The sequence below is a fragment of the Muscardinus avellanarius genome, assembly GCF_963383645.1.
Source record: "Muscardinus avellanarius genome assembly, chromosome: 13".
NCBI classification, from domain to species: domain Eukaryota; kingdom Metazoa; phylum Chordata; class Mammalia; order Rodentia; family Gliridae; genus Muscardinus; species Muscardinus avellanarius.
In genome coordinates this window covers 683,818-701,855 of record NC_137799.1, presented here as the reverse complement: position 1 = coordinate 701,855, position 18,038 = coordinate 683,818, and the positions used below count along the sequence as shown (strand labels likewise).

Genomic DNA, 18,038 nt, shown 5'->3' with positions numbered 1-18,038 from the left:
TCTCACGCGTGGCTCACTGACATGGTTCCAGAAGCTTAGGCAGTGTAAATGTTCATGGTCAGCCGCGAATCCCAGCGACGTCCCTGTCTAGACCCTTAACTGGTGACAGCTGATTCCAGCAAGGCCCTGCCTAGTCCTGGACCCAGAAGAGATGGACGGCGGCAGCCCCAACAATGGCTGCAAGGGTCAGGACCACAAACACCACTCCGGCTGTCCAGACACCGTAGCTCTGTGCCCGCCACTGGGCCGGCGCCTTGGCCGGGATCATGCCCGTGAGGTTCAGCATGTAGCCCAGCGTCCAGCCAATGTCAGTGCCGCCGGCCTGTGGGCACACGGCTGCTCAGGGCTGCGGGAGGCCACGTGCTGCCCAGCCCCTCCCTCCCTGCCCTGGGCACACGCGCTACAGCTGGGAGGCGGTCACCTGATTCTGAAACTGGATGTTGGCCCACGTCTCGGCACTGAACCCGTAGCCCTCCAGCAGCAGGGTGAGGATGTACAAGCCTGAGGCACAGTGGTCCCGCAGCCAGTGCTCCTGTTCGGGGTAGCTGGCCTCCACCTGGCCCCGGTGGCCGAGGAGCCAGTGAGCACCTTGGGGCCCCCAGCACCTCCCCCGCCAGGCAGGACCCCCACTCAGCTCCGCCCTCCAGGCAACAGGAGGGCCTGGGTGCAGAAAGCCCTTCCCACGTCCCTGTGGGTCCCGCACCAACAAGAGGGGCCTGGGCAGCCCACCGGGACGAGCAGGGCTGGCCTGCCCCTCCTGAGGCGGGGTGGCCACTCCAGGTGCTGGGCATGCCCCCCTCCCTCTCATGGCTCCCCAAGGCCTGCTGCCCTCTGCCTGTTACGGAGCTCCACCTCCAAGCCCTGGCCAGCTGCCCCGGGAGGAGGGCAGCCCACGGGTCCACCCACCAGCCTCCAGGGTCTCTGGCAGAACTCCCACACAGTGGTGTTGGCGGTGCCCAGTGGCTGCCTGGAGGTGAGGTTCAAGAAGCTGAAGGTGTAGTAGAAGTTGGAGAAGGCCTGGAGGTGGGGGCAGGGCTGTGCCTGTCTGCAGGAGACCCCAGAGTCCCCAGGAGCCAGCCACGCCCCCCGACCGTGATTGGTGGGCAGCAGGGTGCTCACGTAGAATGGGCCCTGCACTGGGGGCTGGTAGACCCCGTCGAAGGCACAGTCTGCTGGAGCCTTGCAGCTGGAGAAGTTGAAGAGCTCCCGGATGGCTGCCACACAGGCCCCAGGGCTGCCCGTGCCCTCAACCGTGAGGTTTTGGGTGAGGTTCAGGGGGGCTGCGGCGTGGACGCAGGGCGACTCATACAGGGAGGCCAGGGATAGCGTGGCCTGGTAGCCGCTGTGGTAACATGGGTGACGGACCAGGCCCGCCGTGGGGCTGCTCTGCGGGGCGGGCAGGTAGGCTTGAGCGCAGGCTGACCACACCTCTCCGCCCACCCTGGGCCAGCCTGACCTGCGCCAGCCCCGCCAGGAGCCTTTGTAGCATCTGGTCTCGCCCAAAGCACAGGTAGCTGTGAGTGTAGATGCTGTAGTTGGCGCCGTACAGACGGAAGGTAGCCTGGGTGCTCTCGTCCAGGATGGGCCCCCCAGGCACAAAGCTGATCTGGGTGGAGGCCCCCCCCATGTCCAGGGCGCCCACCAGCGTCTCCTCTGCAGGCTGCGTCCACTCGCCAGAGGAGTACTAACCACAGATGGACGCTCAGCCCTGGCCAGCCACATGAGCCCCAGCCAGCCTGGCACCCCCGCCCCGCCCCGCCCTGCCCCTGGGCGACCCGGCACCTTGATCAACAGTCCAAGGACATAGTTGATGGTGATCCAACCAAAGGCACCTTCATCCCGCCCACTCAGCACCTCAGCACCCCAAAAGTCCACCGGAGACTGGCTCAGGACTCCAGAGACCGCGGCCAGGATGTCTCCTGCTTGAGAGCTGTTCTTCTGTCTGGGCGGAGGGGACGGGGAGTAGAGCTGCCAGAAAAGCTGACCCAACCCTGGTCCGCATCCCCACCCCGGCACTGAGACCAGCCTCACAGACGTGCCTGTGGCCCTCACCTGAGCAGCCTCATGCCCGCTGTGGCCCCCAGGAACATGGGTGTTCCCCGGTGTTTGGCCTTGGGGATCAGCGCCAGTGCCTCCCCCAGGCAGCCCCTCAGGCTCTCGCCAGCCTGTGCAGGGTCAGAGGTATAGGAAGAGATTCCAGGCCCTGAAACAGCACGCCAGGTCAAGCTCGGCGGGGGCCCAGTGGCCTGCAGATGTGGCCATTTTGGAAAAAGAGTCTACCCAAGTATAATTAAGGCCCTTGATTTGAGATCATCTTGGATTATTTACATGGGTCCTAAATCTAGTGACCAGGATCTTACAGGGAGAGAGGGTGGAGCTTGTGGCCCAGAACAAGCACAGGGCCGCCAGGAACTGCAGAGGCCAGAAGGGCACCCCCACCCCGCGAGGCTTCCGGAGGGAGGGAGCGTGCCTCTGGACCTCTGAAACAAACCCCTGCGGCCTCGAGCCCCCAAACTGTGGCACTACACACTGGAGCCCCAGGAGCGGACGCGGGGCCCTGCTCTTCCCTTGCAGGGGCCTGGAGGGCAGGGCCCCTGCGGCTGGCACCTGCGGTACCACGGTGCCAGGGCGAGAAACACTGGGGAGCAGAGAGAAGACAGGCAGCAAGCAGGCAGCAGGCCCTGTGGGGCCTGGACACCGCATCGCAGGGGCCTGGGGTGGACACAGGGCCGGCAGCGCCCTCCGTCCCGCGGTGTGACTTTGGCCAGGCCCTGGCTCTTGGAGCACGTCCTCTCTGGGCTGATTGTGACTCGCGGAGGGTTGGGACTCAGTGGTCTCTCCAGCCTATGTCTTCTCCCACCCAGCCTGGAATCTGCCCAACACGGGCCAGCCAAACTGCCACTAACCTTCCACCTGGCAGGCCAGGGCCTGGCTGACCACACCTGTGTCCTTCGCCTTGTCTGCTGGCCACTGGTACACAAAGAGGGACGTGTGGGAAGAGCCTGCGTCGAACACAATCCCAAACTGGGGGCAGCACTGAGGTCAGGACGGCGTGTGGCCGGCGCCCAGGGGGCCGGCCCACCTCCCTTGCCCCGACCCAGGGGTGCACCTTGGTGTCCGCAGGCAGCAGCACATTGGTGGCCTCCACCAGGACGAGGACCAGCATGGTGAGGCCCGAGACCGTTGCAGCCCCCAGCAGAGCCATGAAGACCCTCTCCTTCCAGGGCCGCGCCATGGCGGCAGGGCCGCACCTATGAGACAGGATGGGCGGACGTGGCTGAGCCTCCACCTGCAACCCTGCCAGGTCTCACACACCCACTCTCCCTTGGGATGCCGCCCATCCTGGACACTCCCCAGGGCTCGGACAGCTGCCGTCGGCCAGGCCAGCAACGGGGAAGCTGCAGAGAGCAGGGCCAAGACCATGGCGCCCGGCCTGCTTAGGGAGCTGAGGGGCCGGAGGGGTGGGGCTGCGGCAGAAAGCTCTGTGTGAGGATGCTGCCGGCAGGCCTGGCGGAGCCCCACCGTGTTAGGACGGCCCCACTTCCCCCCACCCGCCTGTCCCCACAGCAGGAGCCCGTCTGAGCTGCCCCGCCCCTAGGGTGGGGCCCCTGGGGTCCTGAGGCCTGGCCTGTGGGGGAGGGCCTGGTGGCCCCATGGCCCTTCTGAGACCAGGTGTTATTCCAGATGTCCTTAACAAAGACCTGTTTCTTTTTGAAAACCCAGCCTTGGATTTCTCTAATGTGAATTTGAGACTTTTAAGTTGGCCCCAGAGGCCCCTGGGCAGCTGACCAAGGGTGACCATGAGCCAGGGCAGCAGGGGCCCTGGTCCTCACACCACCCTCCTGCCCCATACACACACAGGGGACTTGGGGCGGCCCCCACCAGCCCCGCTGCCAGCCACAGCCTCTGCGTGGGGATCCCGTGACTGCCTCTTGCTATCTGTCTCCAGGAACGCCAGCGCTGCCCACGAGTTTCAACACATGAGGGCAGCCCCCCCGGGGGCCTGGGCACACAGGGGAGGGCACGAGCCATGCCAAGGAGGGAGACTGAGGCCAGGAGGATAGCTGGCCAGTCCAGGACCCAGCCTGTGCTCACACCAGCACCCCAGGCCACCCCACGGGGCCAAGCAGGTCACAGGCAAGGACCGGGGGTACAGGGATGCACCTCCAGAAATGTGGTACCATGGTACCCAGGCCTGGGGGGCAGTGCAAGTTCCCAAACATGACTCCTCCAGACCAGGACAGCCTCTAAACCAAGACTGCCCCCCCCCCACCAGGACAACTCTCCCAAACCAGGCCAGCCCCAGACCAGGACAATCCTTCCAGACCAAGACTACCCCCAGACTAGGACAGACCCCCAGACCAGGACAGACCCCAGACCAGGGCCACCCTCCCAGACCAAGACCACTCCCAGACTAGGACAGACCCCCAGACCAGGACAGACCCCAGACCAGAACAGACCCCCAGACCAGGACAACCTCTAAACCAAGACTGCCTCCCCCACCAGGACAACTCTCCCAAACCAGGCCAGCCCCCAGACCAGGACAATCCTTCCAGACCAAGACTACCCCCAGACTAGGACAGACCCCCAGACCAGGACAGACCCCAGACCAGGACAGACCCCCAGACCAGGACAGCCCTCCAAGATCAAGATAACCCCCAGACTAGGACAGCCCCCCCAAATCATGACACCTCCCACACCAGGACAGCCCCCTGATCTTCAGAGCCCTTGGGAGCCTCACCTGGGCTGGCGGCCAACTGCAGGGGCAGCTGAAGGAGCTCTGTGCCTGGGTGCGACTGACGACTGACCATGCAGGTGCTCCTGCCCTCCTCCGCCCCTGGCTCCACCCCCCTGACCCTGGGTGGTGGTGGGTGGGGTGGATCGGCCGAGCTCACAGGCTGCTTGGGCTGAGGCCAGGGGCCTGTGGGCAGGGCAGCCCTGTAGGATGGACCCCAGGCCTGGTGCCCTGGCAAGAAGAGAAGGAAGGGTAGTGCCCTCGATGGGAGGTGGGGGGCGCCATACCTTCGGAGGCAGGGAGGGCAGGTCTGGGGAAGCTCACCCCTGTACATGGACCTTGCACTCTGCCCCACCTGCACGGGCCAGGCCAGGGCAGAGCCACGTGACCGGGAGGCCAGAGGTGGAGGACTAGAGTGACCGCAAAGGCAGGAAGGCCGTGGAGGGCCAGTCACCTGGACCCCAGCGCTTCAGAAGTGTCTGTGTGATTGGCCCCTTTCTCCTCATGCCTAAGAGGGTCTCCCGCATCTGCTGCCCTGCCCACCACCAGCCAGCCCCTGGCCTCTTGCAGCTGGCGAGGAGGGCCCCCAGGGCCAGACCTCAGTCCACCAAGCCGCTCTCTGGCTGAAGGGCATGGGGCCAGCGCGGCGTCTCCTGCAGGAATCTTCCCGTGCACACTGGCAAACACCCAGGAGAGGGCGGGATTGCTGGTGTGTGTGGCGAGGTCTGACCCGATGCGGGGCCACCAGCAGTTTTCTACCCTGGGATCCGGTTTCCCTGCACTCGCCAACGTTGCCAGTCAGTTTTTCACTTTGACCCTCTGAGCGCGAGGACTCTGGCTTCGCGGAGGACCGCTGTGTGAGGCTGGGTCCCGGCGGAGCTGCGCACCCAGCGCCCTCTGCTGATCCGCCCTCGGCGAGCTCCAGGCTGCTTCAGCGTCAGGTCCAGACAAGCTCTTGCTGGGCAGTGCCTTGAAGGCGTTTTCTCCTAGTCCGCAGCATGTGTGCTCACTGCTTTCATGGTGAATCTCACAGAGCAAATTCTGAAGTTTTTGTTGAAATCTCAGTTATCAGTCGGCTCCGCCATGGACAGAGCTTTGAGAGCCGCCAGCTGCGGCCAGGACTTCCCTTTGCTGTGGGTTCTGCGGTGCCATGATGTACACACAGATCTATGATTCATCCTGAGCCCACCTTTGTATAGGACGCAAGTTTGTCCCACCTGTTCAAGACTTTCCTTCTCCAGGAACTCCTGCGTAGAGTGTATATTTGTGTAAAAATAAGCAACCAGATTTTTTTTTTTTTTGGTACTGGGATTGAACCCAGAGGCATTCTACCTCTGAGCTACACCCCCAGCCTTATTTTTTTTTTTTTATTCCTTATTTTGAAACAGGGTCTCACTAAGTTGTGGAGGGCCTGAGTAGCTGAGGCTGGCCGCGAACCTGCGATCCTCCTGTGTCAGCCTCCAGCGTGCACCACCACACCAGAGTCATTTTGAATTTTTTTTTTTTTTTTTTTTTTTTTTGCGGGTCTGGGGGTGGAACCCAGGGGCATTCGACTTCCGAACTACACCCCCTGCCCTATTTTTTATTCTTTATTTTGAAACCGGGTCTCACTAAGTTGCAGAGGGCCTCACTAAGTAGCTGAGGCTGTCTGCGAACCGCGATCCTCCGGTCTCAGCCTCCCGAATGCTGGGATTTCAAGCGTGCGCCACCACGCCCGGCCATTTTGAATTTTTTGAAAGAGGGTCTTGCTAAGTTGCTGAGGCTGGCCGTGAACCTGCAATCCCCGTCTCCATCTCTCAATACTGGATTATGGGAATGCACAGCCATGCCTAGATTAAGCCACAGGATTTGTGTGGGTCTCTGTCTAGCCCCAGAGACGGCCTCTTTCCTCTCTGACTGTATGCCGGCCCTCCATCTCCAGCCTTCACAATCGTCTCACTGTTGCACTGCTCTGCCCTCCGCCGGATGTTACAGCCAGCCTCTCTGTATCCACCGAGCACTGCTGAAGTTCTTACTGGTGTGTCAGACCCCTCTGGGGATTATCTTAACACTGATGAGACTTCCAATCCATGAACACAATTTATGTCTCTCTGTTTATTTAGGATTTATGGTAACATTTTTTTCTAGTTTTTGGAATATAGATCCGTGATTTTTGTGTGTATTGACCTTTTTGGGGGGTACTGGGGTTTAAATCCAGGGGCATTCTACCTTGGAGCTATACTTGCAGCCCTACTCTTTTATTTTTTATTTAATTTAATTTTTTTTGTGGTACTGGGGGTAGAACTCAGGGGCTTTTCTACCTCTGGGCTATACTCCCAGACCTATTTTCTATTTAATTTGGAAACAGGGTCTCACTAAGTAGCTGAGCCTGGCTTTGAGCCTGCGTGATCTTCCTGTCTCAGCCTCCCAAGCACTGGGATTACAAGCATGCACCAACATGCCCAGCTTTATTTTTTATTTTCAAACAGGGTCTCACTAAGTTGCTGAGGCTGGCCTCGAACCTGTGATCCTCCTATACCAGCCTCCCAAGTTCTGGGATTACAAGTGTGCACCACCACACCTGCCTTTGTATTGACTTTGTAACCTGAGACCTTGCTAAACTCACTCATTAGTTCTAGGAACTGGTATGTGTTGCCTGGAGTGTGTGTGTACTTGTGGTACTAGGGATTGAACCTATGGGCATTCTACCTCTAAGCTATACCCCTAGCCCCATTTATTATTATTATTATTATTATTATTATTATTATTTTATCATCATTATTATTTTGCAGTACTGAGGCTGGAACCCAGGGGCATTTACCTCCGAGCTATATCCCCAGTCTTATTTATTATTATTATTATTATTATTATTATTATTATTATATTTTTACAGGTCTGGTGATGGAACCCAGGGGCACTCGACCTCCAAGCTACAACCCCTGCCCTATTTTTTTTATTATTTATTTTGAGACAGGGTCTAAGTTGCAGAAGGCCTCACTAAGTAGCTGAGGCTGTCTGCAAACCTCGATCCTCCTGTCTCAGCCTCCCGAATGCTGGGATTAGAGGTGTGCACCATCACACCTGGCTCAGCCCCCATTATTGATGGAATAATGCTATGTGCAAAGTCACCCAGTCTCTGAAACCTTTTGTAACCCCCCAATCCAGACTTGAAGAGCTTATTCCTGGCGGTGGTCAAACAAGGTGGTCTCCTGCCTCCCTGAGGCCACTCAGACAGAGCGAGGGTCCTCTCAGGCCGCTCTGCGCCCATTCCACGCTCGTGCTGCTTGGGGCCATCCTGCGGTCTCTCACGCCTGCGGATGCTGAGCTGCTCCTGTTCCTGAGTTCAGGACGCACGCGCAGAGAAGGTGCCCCGGGGGCAGCGCTTCTTACAGGCCTGAGTTTAAGACCAATGAGTCAATAATATATATTAGGTGAGGTGACTTTAAATGCAAATACACAGAAAACAAGATTTTGAACTTTTAGCTGACAAAAACGCTATCCAGAGGCTGTCTCCATAGTTGTGCTGCCTGTGGTTTCTGGCCCAGAGCTCCCTCCCCAGGGCAGCCCACAGAAACTCGCCTCCCCACCTGCACAGCAGCTGGCCAGGAAGCAGTTCTCTGCCTGCCTTGTCTGAAAGGAACTCACCTGCCCTGATTTCAGAAGGGTCCTCCCTAGCTGGGAGGCCCGGGAGGGCCTGGCCGCCAGCACCCTTTGTGGCCAAGCACAGTTCCACACGTTGTGACGCCGCCCGTCCAGTGGTGTGAAACCCGGAGGTCAGGGTTCAGGAAGCGTGGGGGAGGCACGAGGAGGTCCCTGGAGGGCAGCCCTGCGGTGGCGAGGACACCGCACCCTGCCCGCACCTTGCCCTCTGTGTCTCTGCACCTGTGTGCCATGTAATAAACCCATAAACACAAGTGCTTCCCGGAGTGGCGAGCCGCTGCAGCGACCCACCAAGTCCAGGGAGGGCGTTGTGGGGCTTGACTTCTAGCTGTGTCAGAGGCACAGGCCAGAGAGCCAGGCTGCGGTGAGCCCCTGGGACAGCTTGGGGGACTGAGCCCTCTGCTCGCGGGACAGGAGGCAGCGTCAGAGCTGAGCTGGTGCAGGGGCTGCTGGGGGGCGCGCCCCCTCCAGGGCCGCAGGTGACCGCCTGCCATGGGCACGGCACAGGAGGAGTCTGAGCCCCTGTCCCCTTCTGTGTCTTCAGATCTGGTGCCACTGCGTCCCATGTGGGCGCCCGGAAGGTCGTCTTGGTGGCATCAAGAATGAGACCCTGGCTGGGCATGGTGGCACACACTGTTGATCCCAGCACTTGGGAGGCTGAGCCAGGAGGATCGTTAAGTGCACAGCCAGCCTCAGCTACTCAGTGAGGCCCTCTGCAACTCATGAGACCCTGTTTCAAAATAAAGAATAAAAAGTAGGGCTGGGGGTGTAGCTCAGAGGTAGAAGGTCCCTGGGTTCCACTCCCAGTACTGGGAAGGAGGAGGAGGAGGAGGAAGAAGAGAAAGAAGAGAAGGAGGAGGAGGAGAAGGAGGAGGAGGAGGATGGACCTCAGACTTGCACTCAGAGAAAGATTTTATTTCATGAGAAATACCATTTAAAACATAATCAAGCCGAGGTGGCACACACTTGTAATCCCAGCATTCGGGAGGCTGAGACAGGAGGAACACAGTTTGCAGGCAGCCTCAGCTACTTAGTGAGGCCCTCTGCAACTCAGTGAGACTCTGTTTCAAAATAAGGAATAAAAAAATCAGGCTGGGGGTGTAGCTTGAGGTAGATGCCCCTGGATTCCATCCCCAGTATCGCAAACAAAAACAAAACCAAAACCTGTAAGCCGAAGGAAGCCAAAGCCCTCAGGGCACTGGAGCTCCTCCGGGTCCTGTGTTGCTGTGGCCTCTTGGCCACTCCAACCCCTCTCACATCCGGCTCCACTTTTTTATAGTTTTGGTGGTACTGGGGTTCCTGGAAACCCTTCTACCTCCGGACTACACTCCCAGACACCTATTTTTTATATTTTTATTTGGAAACTGGGTCTCTTAAGCCACGATCCTCCTGTCTCCGCCTCCCAAGCGTGAGGATTACAAGCGTGCGCCACCACACCCAGCTACCTGGCTTCACTTTTTAACTTCTTTGCTTTCTGAACTCCAACTTGGACTTCTTCCTGTGCCTGTCTTCTTTCACCTCAAGGTGATTCATGGATGACCTCTAATGTACTTTCCCTCCTCCCTCTATTTTACTAACTCCTCCTTCCCCCTCCAAGCTGGCCTCCACTGCCTTAGAGACGGGATGGTGGCCAGGTCCCCTTTGGAGGTCAGTGCAGAGGTCCACGGTATCTGTCCACCCCAGGCTCCATTTGAGCACTGTTTGCAACTTGATGGACTCTATATACAAAAGACACGGATCTTGTGAACAAGTTTTCTAAGCACAGCCCCAAGAGGAACGTGAGGAAGAAAATAAGCAGGAAAACAAGAAAACAAGCTTCAGGGAGAATAGGAGCCGTGCTCCCAGGGGCATCAGGGAGGGCAGGAGCTGTGCTCCCGGGGGCGTCAGGGAGGGCAGGAGCTGTGCTCCCAGGAGGAGCTGTACTCCCAGGAGGAGCTGTACCCAGAGGTCCCTTCCAATGGGTGAGTTTCCCAGTTGGTTTTGCATACCAGATATGAAGCTGGTTATCTTTTTTGAATTACTGGTATGTTAAAATAACACTTCTGAAGCTGGGTATGGTGGCACAGGCTTGTGATCCCAGCACTTGGGAGGCTGAGACAGGATGATCGTGGTTCCAAGACAGCCTCAGCTACTTAGTGAATCCCTTTGCAACTCAATGAGACCCTGTTTCAAAAATAAAAAAATGCTGGGTGTGGTGGTACACACTTGTAATCCCCACGCTTGGGAGACTGGAGGATCGCACAGGTTTGAAGCCAGGCTATCATTTTTTTTTTTTTTTTTTTTTTTGCGGGTCTGGAGATGGAACCCAGGGGCATTTGACCTCTGGGCTACACCCCCTGCCCTATTTTTTATTCTTTATTTTGAAACCAGGTCTCACTGAGTTGCAGAGGGCCTCACTAAGTAGCTGAGGTTGTCCGCGAACCGCGATCCTCCAGGTCTCAGCCTCCCGAATGCTGGGATGACAAGCGTGCGCCACCACGCCCGGCTCTAGGCTATCATCTCAAAACACCATTTAGGTTATTTTTTAGAAGCTGTACTCTATAATATAAACACTTAGAAGACCTCAGTTATAAAATTTTATAAAGAAAATGCAAAACAAAATTATAATGGACCAAAGCCCCCAGTTTGCACAGCAGTTCTGACAGTACTAGGTGATGCAGATGAGCTGAAGCCCATTGGCTCCTGCGCTGGCCAGTGCCTTCCCTCGGGGCCTCTCCGCCCTCCTCTCTGCTTGCTGGCTGCCCCTGAGTGTCTTGGGAACTGTGCGGCCACAATCCACGCTTCACAGCCCGAGTTCTGAAGCCAGGGCTCTAACCTACGCCCCAGGCAGTCTGAGGAGCAGTACTAAGGCTGGAAAAGACTCTTGTCTCCTTTTTCTCATCTTTATTAACCCTATGTCTCCTGGGGCCCTCAGTCCCTCCTGTCTAGCTCTTTGAACTCTTTAACAATACAATTTTAGGAACACACAGATATAAACCTGAGAAATGTGTCACTACTAACAACTTGTGTGGAGGCTACCAGCTTGTTGTTGGAGTCTTCTTCATCGTCAGCACTGAGGTCACCGCTGTCCAGCTTGGGAGGGATGCAAACTGCCCGCACAAGGACCAAATGGGACCAGTAAGCAGGGAGAGACCCTGATGACTTCTTCATTTCCCATAATTCTGCTCCTTCCTTCCCTAATTCATCTGTGACCACCTTGGTGTTCTTCCTTGACTCACCCCATGACTGCCTGGCTGGCTTCTGTGATTACAATGTTTTGGTTAAAACTCTCAATAAAATCAAGAAACAGGTGGCAGCCCCTCCAGCTAACCTCTTTCTCTAGAAACCTATTGTCCTTCAGCTAAAAGGCTTCTAACCAACCAATCAAATCAACACCATCTGCTAAACATAAATACATTTAATTTACAAGAATCCAGTAATGGTAAACATCACAGTTGCATACAAGTTAACACATATATTAACTTATAATACTAGAGTAAAGTTTAGAACCCATGGCTCAGCTGGTGCACACTTGTCATCCCAGCATTTGGGAGTCTGAGACAGGAGGATCGCGGTTCCCAGACAGCCTTAGCTACTCAGTGAGGCCCTCTGCAACCTAGTGAGACCCTGTTTCAAAATAAAGAATAAAAAATAGAGCAAGGGTTGTAGCTCAGAGCTCAAATGCCCCTGGGTTCCATCCCCAGACCCACAAAAAAACAAACAAAAAAAAACAAAACAAAACAAAACAAAAAACCATGGCTTAGAAAGATAAGTCTATGTAGCTTAACAGCAATGACAAGAATCTAAGAACAGCCCTAGACTTTTTGTAACTGTAGAGAATAGTAATGCTGATCAGAAGTGGGCTTATTATCTGATGGATAATTGTATTTATCTCATACAACAATAAAACATTTATTTAGTCAAAGCAAACAGATGTAAACCAGGTCTTAAACGACAGGGACTTTTCAAATGATACTCTGCATATCGATGGCAGAAGTTTTAATAGCTTCAGAAACCACTTTATAGGATTAAAGTTTAGCTACAATGCACATTACACAAAAGAGATCACTTAATGGTTATCTGGCATGTATATATCTTTAGCTTCATACAATTTAGTGAAACATTTAGACAAACCACAGATACACAGCATACTTGGCCCTCAGATGTCTAGATCTCTGTAGTCAATATATATGTGTATATAGTATATAATGACCATATATAGCTACATAGATATCGATGGTGTTAAAAATAACCCCCAAGTTATAAAGTGGTTATTTGACAAGCTATAAAACACAGATGAATAAACCCTGGCTCTGCTAAGATGAAGTTTGCTAGGCAATCACAACCCTAACAATGATGGTAAATACAATAAATTATCTTGATGAAAACACAAACTTTTTTTTTTTTTTTGCAGTACTAGAGATGGAAGCCAGGAGCATTCCACCTCTGAGCTACACCCCAGCCCTAGTTTACATTCTTTATTTTAAAACAGGATCTCACTAAGTTGCAGAGCGTCTCACTGAGTAGCTGAGGCTGTCTGCTAACCTCAATCCTCTCAGCCTCCCGAATGCTGAGATTACAAGTGTGTGCCACCACGCCTGACATATATAGATCTTTAGTTTTTTATCTTTTACATATCATTTGCAATCTTTTTTATAAAACCTTCTGAGCTGGGCATGGTGGCACATGTTTATAATCCCAGCATTTGGGAGGCTGAGATGGAGGATCCGGGTTTGGAGCCAGCTACTTAGTGAGTGTTAAGTTGGGTCCTGCACTCATGTGACTTTGTGTCACATGACCTCTGCAGGGCAAGGGAGGGGCTGAAACCCCCGCGAGAATTGGGCATTCCCGCGAGTAAACCCCCATCTCGCGAGATGCATGCCTTTAAAAGGAGAGCCCGCGTCCTCTAGCTTCGGACAGGCGTGCGGGCCCCACGGTGCCTCGCCCTGATCCCCGGGAGAGCCGTGCCATTAAAACTTTACATGCCACGTGTACTGGACCTCTCTTGTGTTTTTCACACTCCGCCGTACTCACTTATTTTTATTTTACTCGCATTAATTTTTTATTTTACTTATCATTTGGTGCCAAACCAGGAGAACTCTTGGGTTCCTCCCCTTTTTTTTTTCTTTTTCTTTTTACTCTCTTTTTGAGCCCTGGACTCTCCGACCCGCCAGCAGCTCGACTATGAGGTCCCACACCAGTGCTCTGCTTGCAGGCGTTGCTCCCACCACTGCCGCCACTGCCGCCCCGTGCCTGCCCGGACCGTAAGCCTTCTTCCCCAGCCCCGCGCTCTCCGGGGGAGCCGGCGGCCTTCTTCCTGCCCCGGGCTCTGCTGAGAGTCCGCGGCCATCTTTCCGGCCCCGAGCTCTGCTGAGAGCTCATGGCCATCTTTTCGGCCCCGCGCTCTGCTGAGAGTCCGCGGCCATCTTTCCGGCCCCGAGCTCTGCTGAGAGCCGGTGGCCATCTTTCTGATCCCGCGCTCTGCTGAGAGTCTGCAGCCATCTTTCCAGCCCCGAGCTCTGCTGAGAGCTTGTGGCCATCTTTTTGGCCCCACGCTCTGCTGAGAGCCGGTGGCCATCTTTCCGGCCCTGCGCTCTGCTGAGAGCCAGTGGCCATCTTTTCCCGCCCACGTGCTCTCTTCTGGAGCGCCGACGGCCATCTTCCACTGCCACGGCGGCCGCAGCCACCACCGCCGGGGCATGCAGGCTCCGCCGGCTGCCAGGCTGCCAGTTCCACCCGCCCGGAGCCAGGCTCCTTGGGTGATGCTGGCACCTGTTCTGTTTGCCAACCTCCTGCACGGGCCAGGACCTCTGCCTGCCGCTTGGACCTCCTAAAACCGCCGTTCCAGCTCGGCGCTCCAGTCACCGCCGGGACCTCTGGCCGATTTGCCCCGCCTGCCCCGAGCCAGGCTCACTGGGCGGCGCACAGCCGGCTTCGGTGTCCGCCACAGTCACCCGCACCAGGCATAGCTCTACTCGCTGCTGCTGCTCCGTTTCACCCACCCAAGCCAGGCTCACTGGTGGTGCTCCTCAGGGCCCAGCCTCAGCTACTGCCGCATACCTGGAAGCCATTTTGTCTCTACGCCGCAAACTGGGCAAGCCATGCCGCCTGCGTGCCACCGTTTGATCCCGCCTGCGCCAGCCGTCAGTGCCGTCCACACCAGCCACCAGCATCTGCGTGCCCCAGCTCCACCGCGCCCCCAGCAGCTTCTCAGCGCTTCTTTCGCAGCCAGCGCTGGCTGGCAACACTTCACTCCGGTAAACTGCCTCCTTCCCTTGGTTAGCGGGTTCTGGACTTGGGTCTTCCGGTCCACTGGGACCCCAAAATCCAAGCGCTTGGTGACCCATTGTCCCCTGGTCCACTGGGACCACCCTGCGGATGACCAGGTCATCCTCTGGTTTTGAGAAGAAATGAAGACATTCTTCCCTATCTCTTAACCTCTGTTTCCGAACGATTGAGTAGGGAAATAGGGGACGCCCACTTTCTGTTCTTCATTTCCGCCCACGAACCAATTATGGGAAGTCGAACCTTTATACTAGCAGATGCCCTGAGCGCCTGTCTGCCTTGATACGAGTTGGGAAATGGGTTGTGGTGGCCCAGGAATAGTTAGGAACTTTTATAAGCGGTCTGGTATCCCTCCAAATGCTCTCCCCCATCAGCTTCCATTTATTTTCCCGCCAGCTGCCATTTTGTGATGGCGCGTAGTCGCTGCCTGGTGATGTCACAGTCGCCATCTTGGCCCCCACCAGACTGCAATTTTGTTGGGCGGCTGCCCGGCCACTCTGCACGGTCCTAAATGCGCTTAGCTTTTGGCTCCCTTTCCAGCCCGCTTGGGCACGCCCTAGGTGCTGCAGGAAACGCCGGGGCCAGGCCAGGGTTGGGGCAACACCCTCTGTTTGCCCTTGGGGAGTCCACGTTGCCATTCTTGCCGGACGCCCGCCCCGGGATGCGCTCTTTGTGTGTGAGTATAGATCCATCGCAGCTGACAGAACCTTAACATGGCATCTAAAGTTTTAATTCCAGAGAGAAACAGGCAGAGATGGAGCGTACACTCTGACTTTGCCAAAAAGCGGATCCCTGGTAGCTGCCCTTCGGCTGGCGGTGGAGGCTCAGCCCTCTGGAGCGCCACCTAGGTGTGGAGGACAGCAACGACGACTACCTCCAGGAGCCTGCCTGAAGTGGGGCGAAGCCACGCCCACCAATCAGACTGTGCCCGGCGTGTGGCCAGGAGGGCCACTGGAACAGTGCCCTTGGAAAAGGGTGAACCCCAGGTGCTTCAACACAGGGGGAGCACCTTTCCAGACCAGGCCCTGACGCTGGCCCTACTCAGCCTGGCTGAAGACTGACGGCTCCTGGATCCCTCAACCTCCATCCTCTTTGCCAGCTCAGGGTAGCTCTCCAGGTACTGAGTAAGCCAGTCTCCTTTTTGGTCTCCTGCTCAATCTCATGATTTGTTTTTTTCTTTAATAGCCCTTGCCTGTTCAAGCCTCCTCAAGCGCACATCACTAAGCTGTCCAGGGTAACCTCCAATTCGCACTGCAGCTATGCACCCACCTGCACCCCCTTCTGGGGGACTGGACTCCCGACTCCTCCCGGCCTGGGGCCCCTGACGACGCCCCTTGACAGCAGGAAGAAGCTAGAGGGTCCAATCGTCATCCGTTATCCCTACCATCAAAAGGCCGGGATGATAAGTTGGGTCCTGCACTCATGTGACTTTGTGTCACATGACCTCTGCAGGGCAAGGGAGGGGCTGAAACCCCCGCGAGAATTGGGCGTTCCCGCGAGTAAACCCTCCTCTCGCGAGATGCATACCTTGAAAAGGAGAGCCCGCGTCCTCAATCTTCGGACAGGCGCGCGGGCCCCACGGTGCCTCGCCCTGATCCCCGGGAGAGCCGTGCCATTAAAACTTTACATGCCACGTGTACCAGACCTCTCTTGTGTTTTTCACACTCCGCCGTACTCACATTATTTTTACTTTACTCACATTAATTTTTTATTTTACTTATCACCCGGGAGGGACTGACCAGGAAGAGTCCGCAAGAGCCAGGGGCCCCTTTCCTTGCAGCTCTGGGCTTTTGATGGAGTTAGGGAGAGAGAGCAAAGCCGTGTGCATGTTTCCAGCTGGCAGGCTGGACACCAGGACAGAGCGAGTCAGTCCAGGGGCTGGGGCAGGGGCGGCGAGGGCTGCTTCTCTACTTTCCCAACTTTCTTGGGTTCCTTTGTTCTTGGTCTCCTCTCACAAGACCTCACAGCCAGATCGCGCAGTTTCCACACCTTCCTTTCCCAAACTTTCACTAGAAAAATGCTCTCAGAGCCAGGCATCCTGGCACAAGCCAATAGTCCCAGCACCTGGGAGGCTGAGACGAGGATTACAGGTTCAAGGCCAGCATGTGGTAACATAGGGAGACCCTATTTCAAGATAAAAAAATATATATAAAGGGAGCTGGATATGGTGGCATCTCCTGAGACAGGAGGTTCACAAGTTAGAAGTTAGCCTCAGCAACTTGGTGAGACTCTCAACCACTCAGGAGGCCCTGCTTCAAAACAAAAAAGTAGAAAAAGGTGCTGGGGGGTGCATCTCAAAGGCAGAATGTCCCTGGGTTCAATCCCACTACAAACAAAACAACCACAAAATAAAAAGCAAGAAAAGTGCTCTTGCCGGTGGAACTTGTGGAACCTGTTTCCCGGGCCTGTCCTTCTCTGACCAGCTCTGTGGCACTCAATGAGCCCTTTACTTCAGACCCCTTGATCAGCCGCATGCAAGCCCATGGGACTGGCTTCTCACTGGCCAGCGCCCTGGCCAGGAGGCCCTTGCTTGGGCCACCTGACTCACTGCTGTGAACTCAGGATAGCTTGGAAAGCCTTGTGGAATCACCGGCTCCCCTCCTGGCTCCCTCGGGTCTGCACAACAGAACACTAGGTCAGTTGACAAGGCAAGGGGGAGAGGCAGGTGAGGATCACAAGAGCCCTCCCAGGAAGGTAGAAACGCTAGTGATTGAGAAATGAAATGAATTAAACAAAAGGCGTGGTAGGCACACTTATGATCTCAGCATTCGGGAGGCCGAGACAGGAGGACCATGGCTTGAGGACAGCCTCAGCTACTACTTAGTGAGGGCCTTTGCAGCTCAGTGAAACCCTGCTTCAAAATAAAGAATAAAAAATAGGGTTGGGGGTAGCTTGAAGGTAGAATGCCCCTGGGTTCCATCCCCAGTACTGAAAACAAAAACAACATTGATGGGTTGACACATGGCATGGTCCCTGCAGACAGAAACCTTTAAATGACTGTTAAGAGACAAGCGTAATAGGCTGGGCATGGAGATACGTGGCTGTAACCCCAGTACTTGGGAGACCAAGACAGGAGGAGCTCAGGTTCAAGGCTAGTCTCAACAACATATCAAGACCTTCAGCAAGACCCTGTTTCAAAATAAAAATGGTTAGTAGTAGAGCTCAGAGGTAGAATGCCACTGAGTTCAATCCCCAGCACCTACCCAAATAAAAAAGAATGGGAGCCGGGCATGGTGGCGCACGCTTGTAATCCCAGCATTCAGGAGACTGAGACCGAAGGATCGCAGTTCATGGACAGCCTCAGCTACTTAGTGAGGCCCTCTGCAACTCAGAGACCCTGTTTCAAAATAAAGAATAAAAAATAGGGCAAGAGGCTGTAGCTCAGAGGTCAAATGCACCT

The 18,038-nt window shown here is 55.7% G+C and overlaps 1 protein-coding gene across 2 annotated transcripts; it reads right to left on the bottom strand.

The window, feature by feature from the left end:
• Positions 1-130: 130 nt before the first annotated feature.
• ENTPD8 (ectonucleoside triphosphate diphosphohydrolase 8) lies at positions 131-3,235 on the bottom strand (the record flags this gene model as incomplete). Of its 2 annotated transcripts, none has more annotated exons than XM_080708408.1 (9): positions 131-322; positions 422-556; positions 907-1,017; positions 1,120-1,386; positions 1,448-1,684; positions 1,783-1,942; positions 2,053-2,203; positions 2,907-3,024; positions 3,110-3,235. In XM_080708408.1, the coding sequence occupies 9 exons, from the start codon at positions 3,233-3,235 to the stop codon at positions 131-133; spliced, it is 1,497 nt and encodes a 498-aa protein (XP_080564534.1). The 2 variants fall into 2 exon arrangements, with proteins under 2 accessions (XP_080564534.1, XP_080564535.1); XM_080708409.1 differs by having other exon boundaries at positions 1,457-1,684.
• Between the last annotated feature and the right edge of the window lie 14,803 nt (positions 3,236-18,038).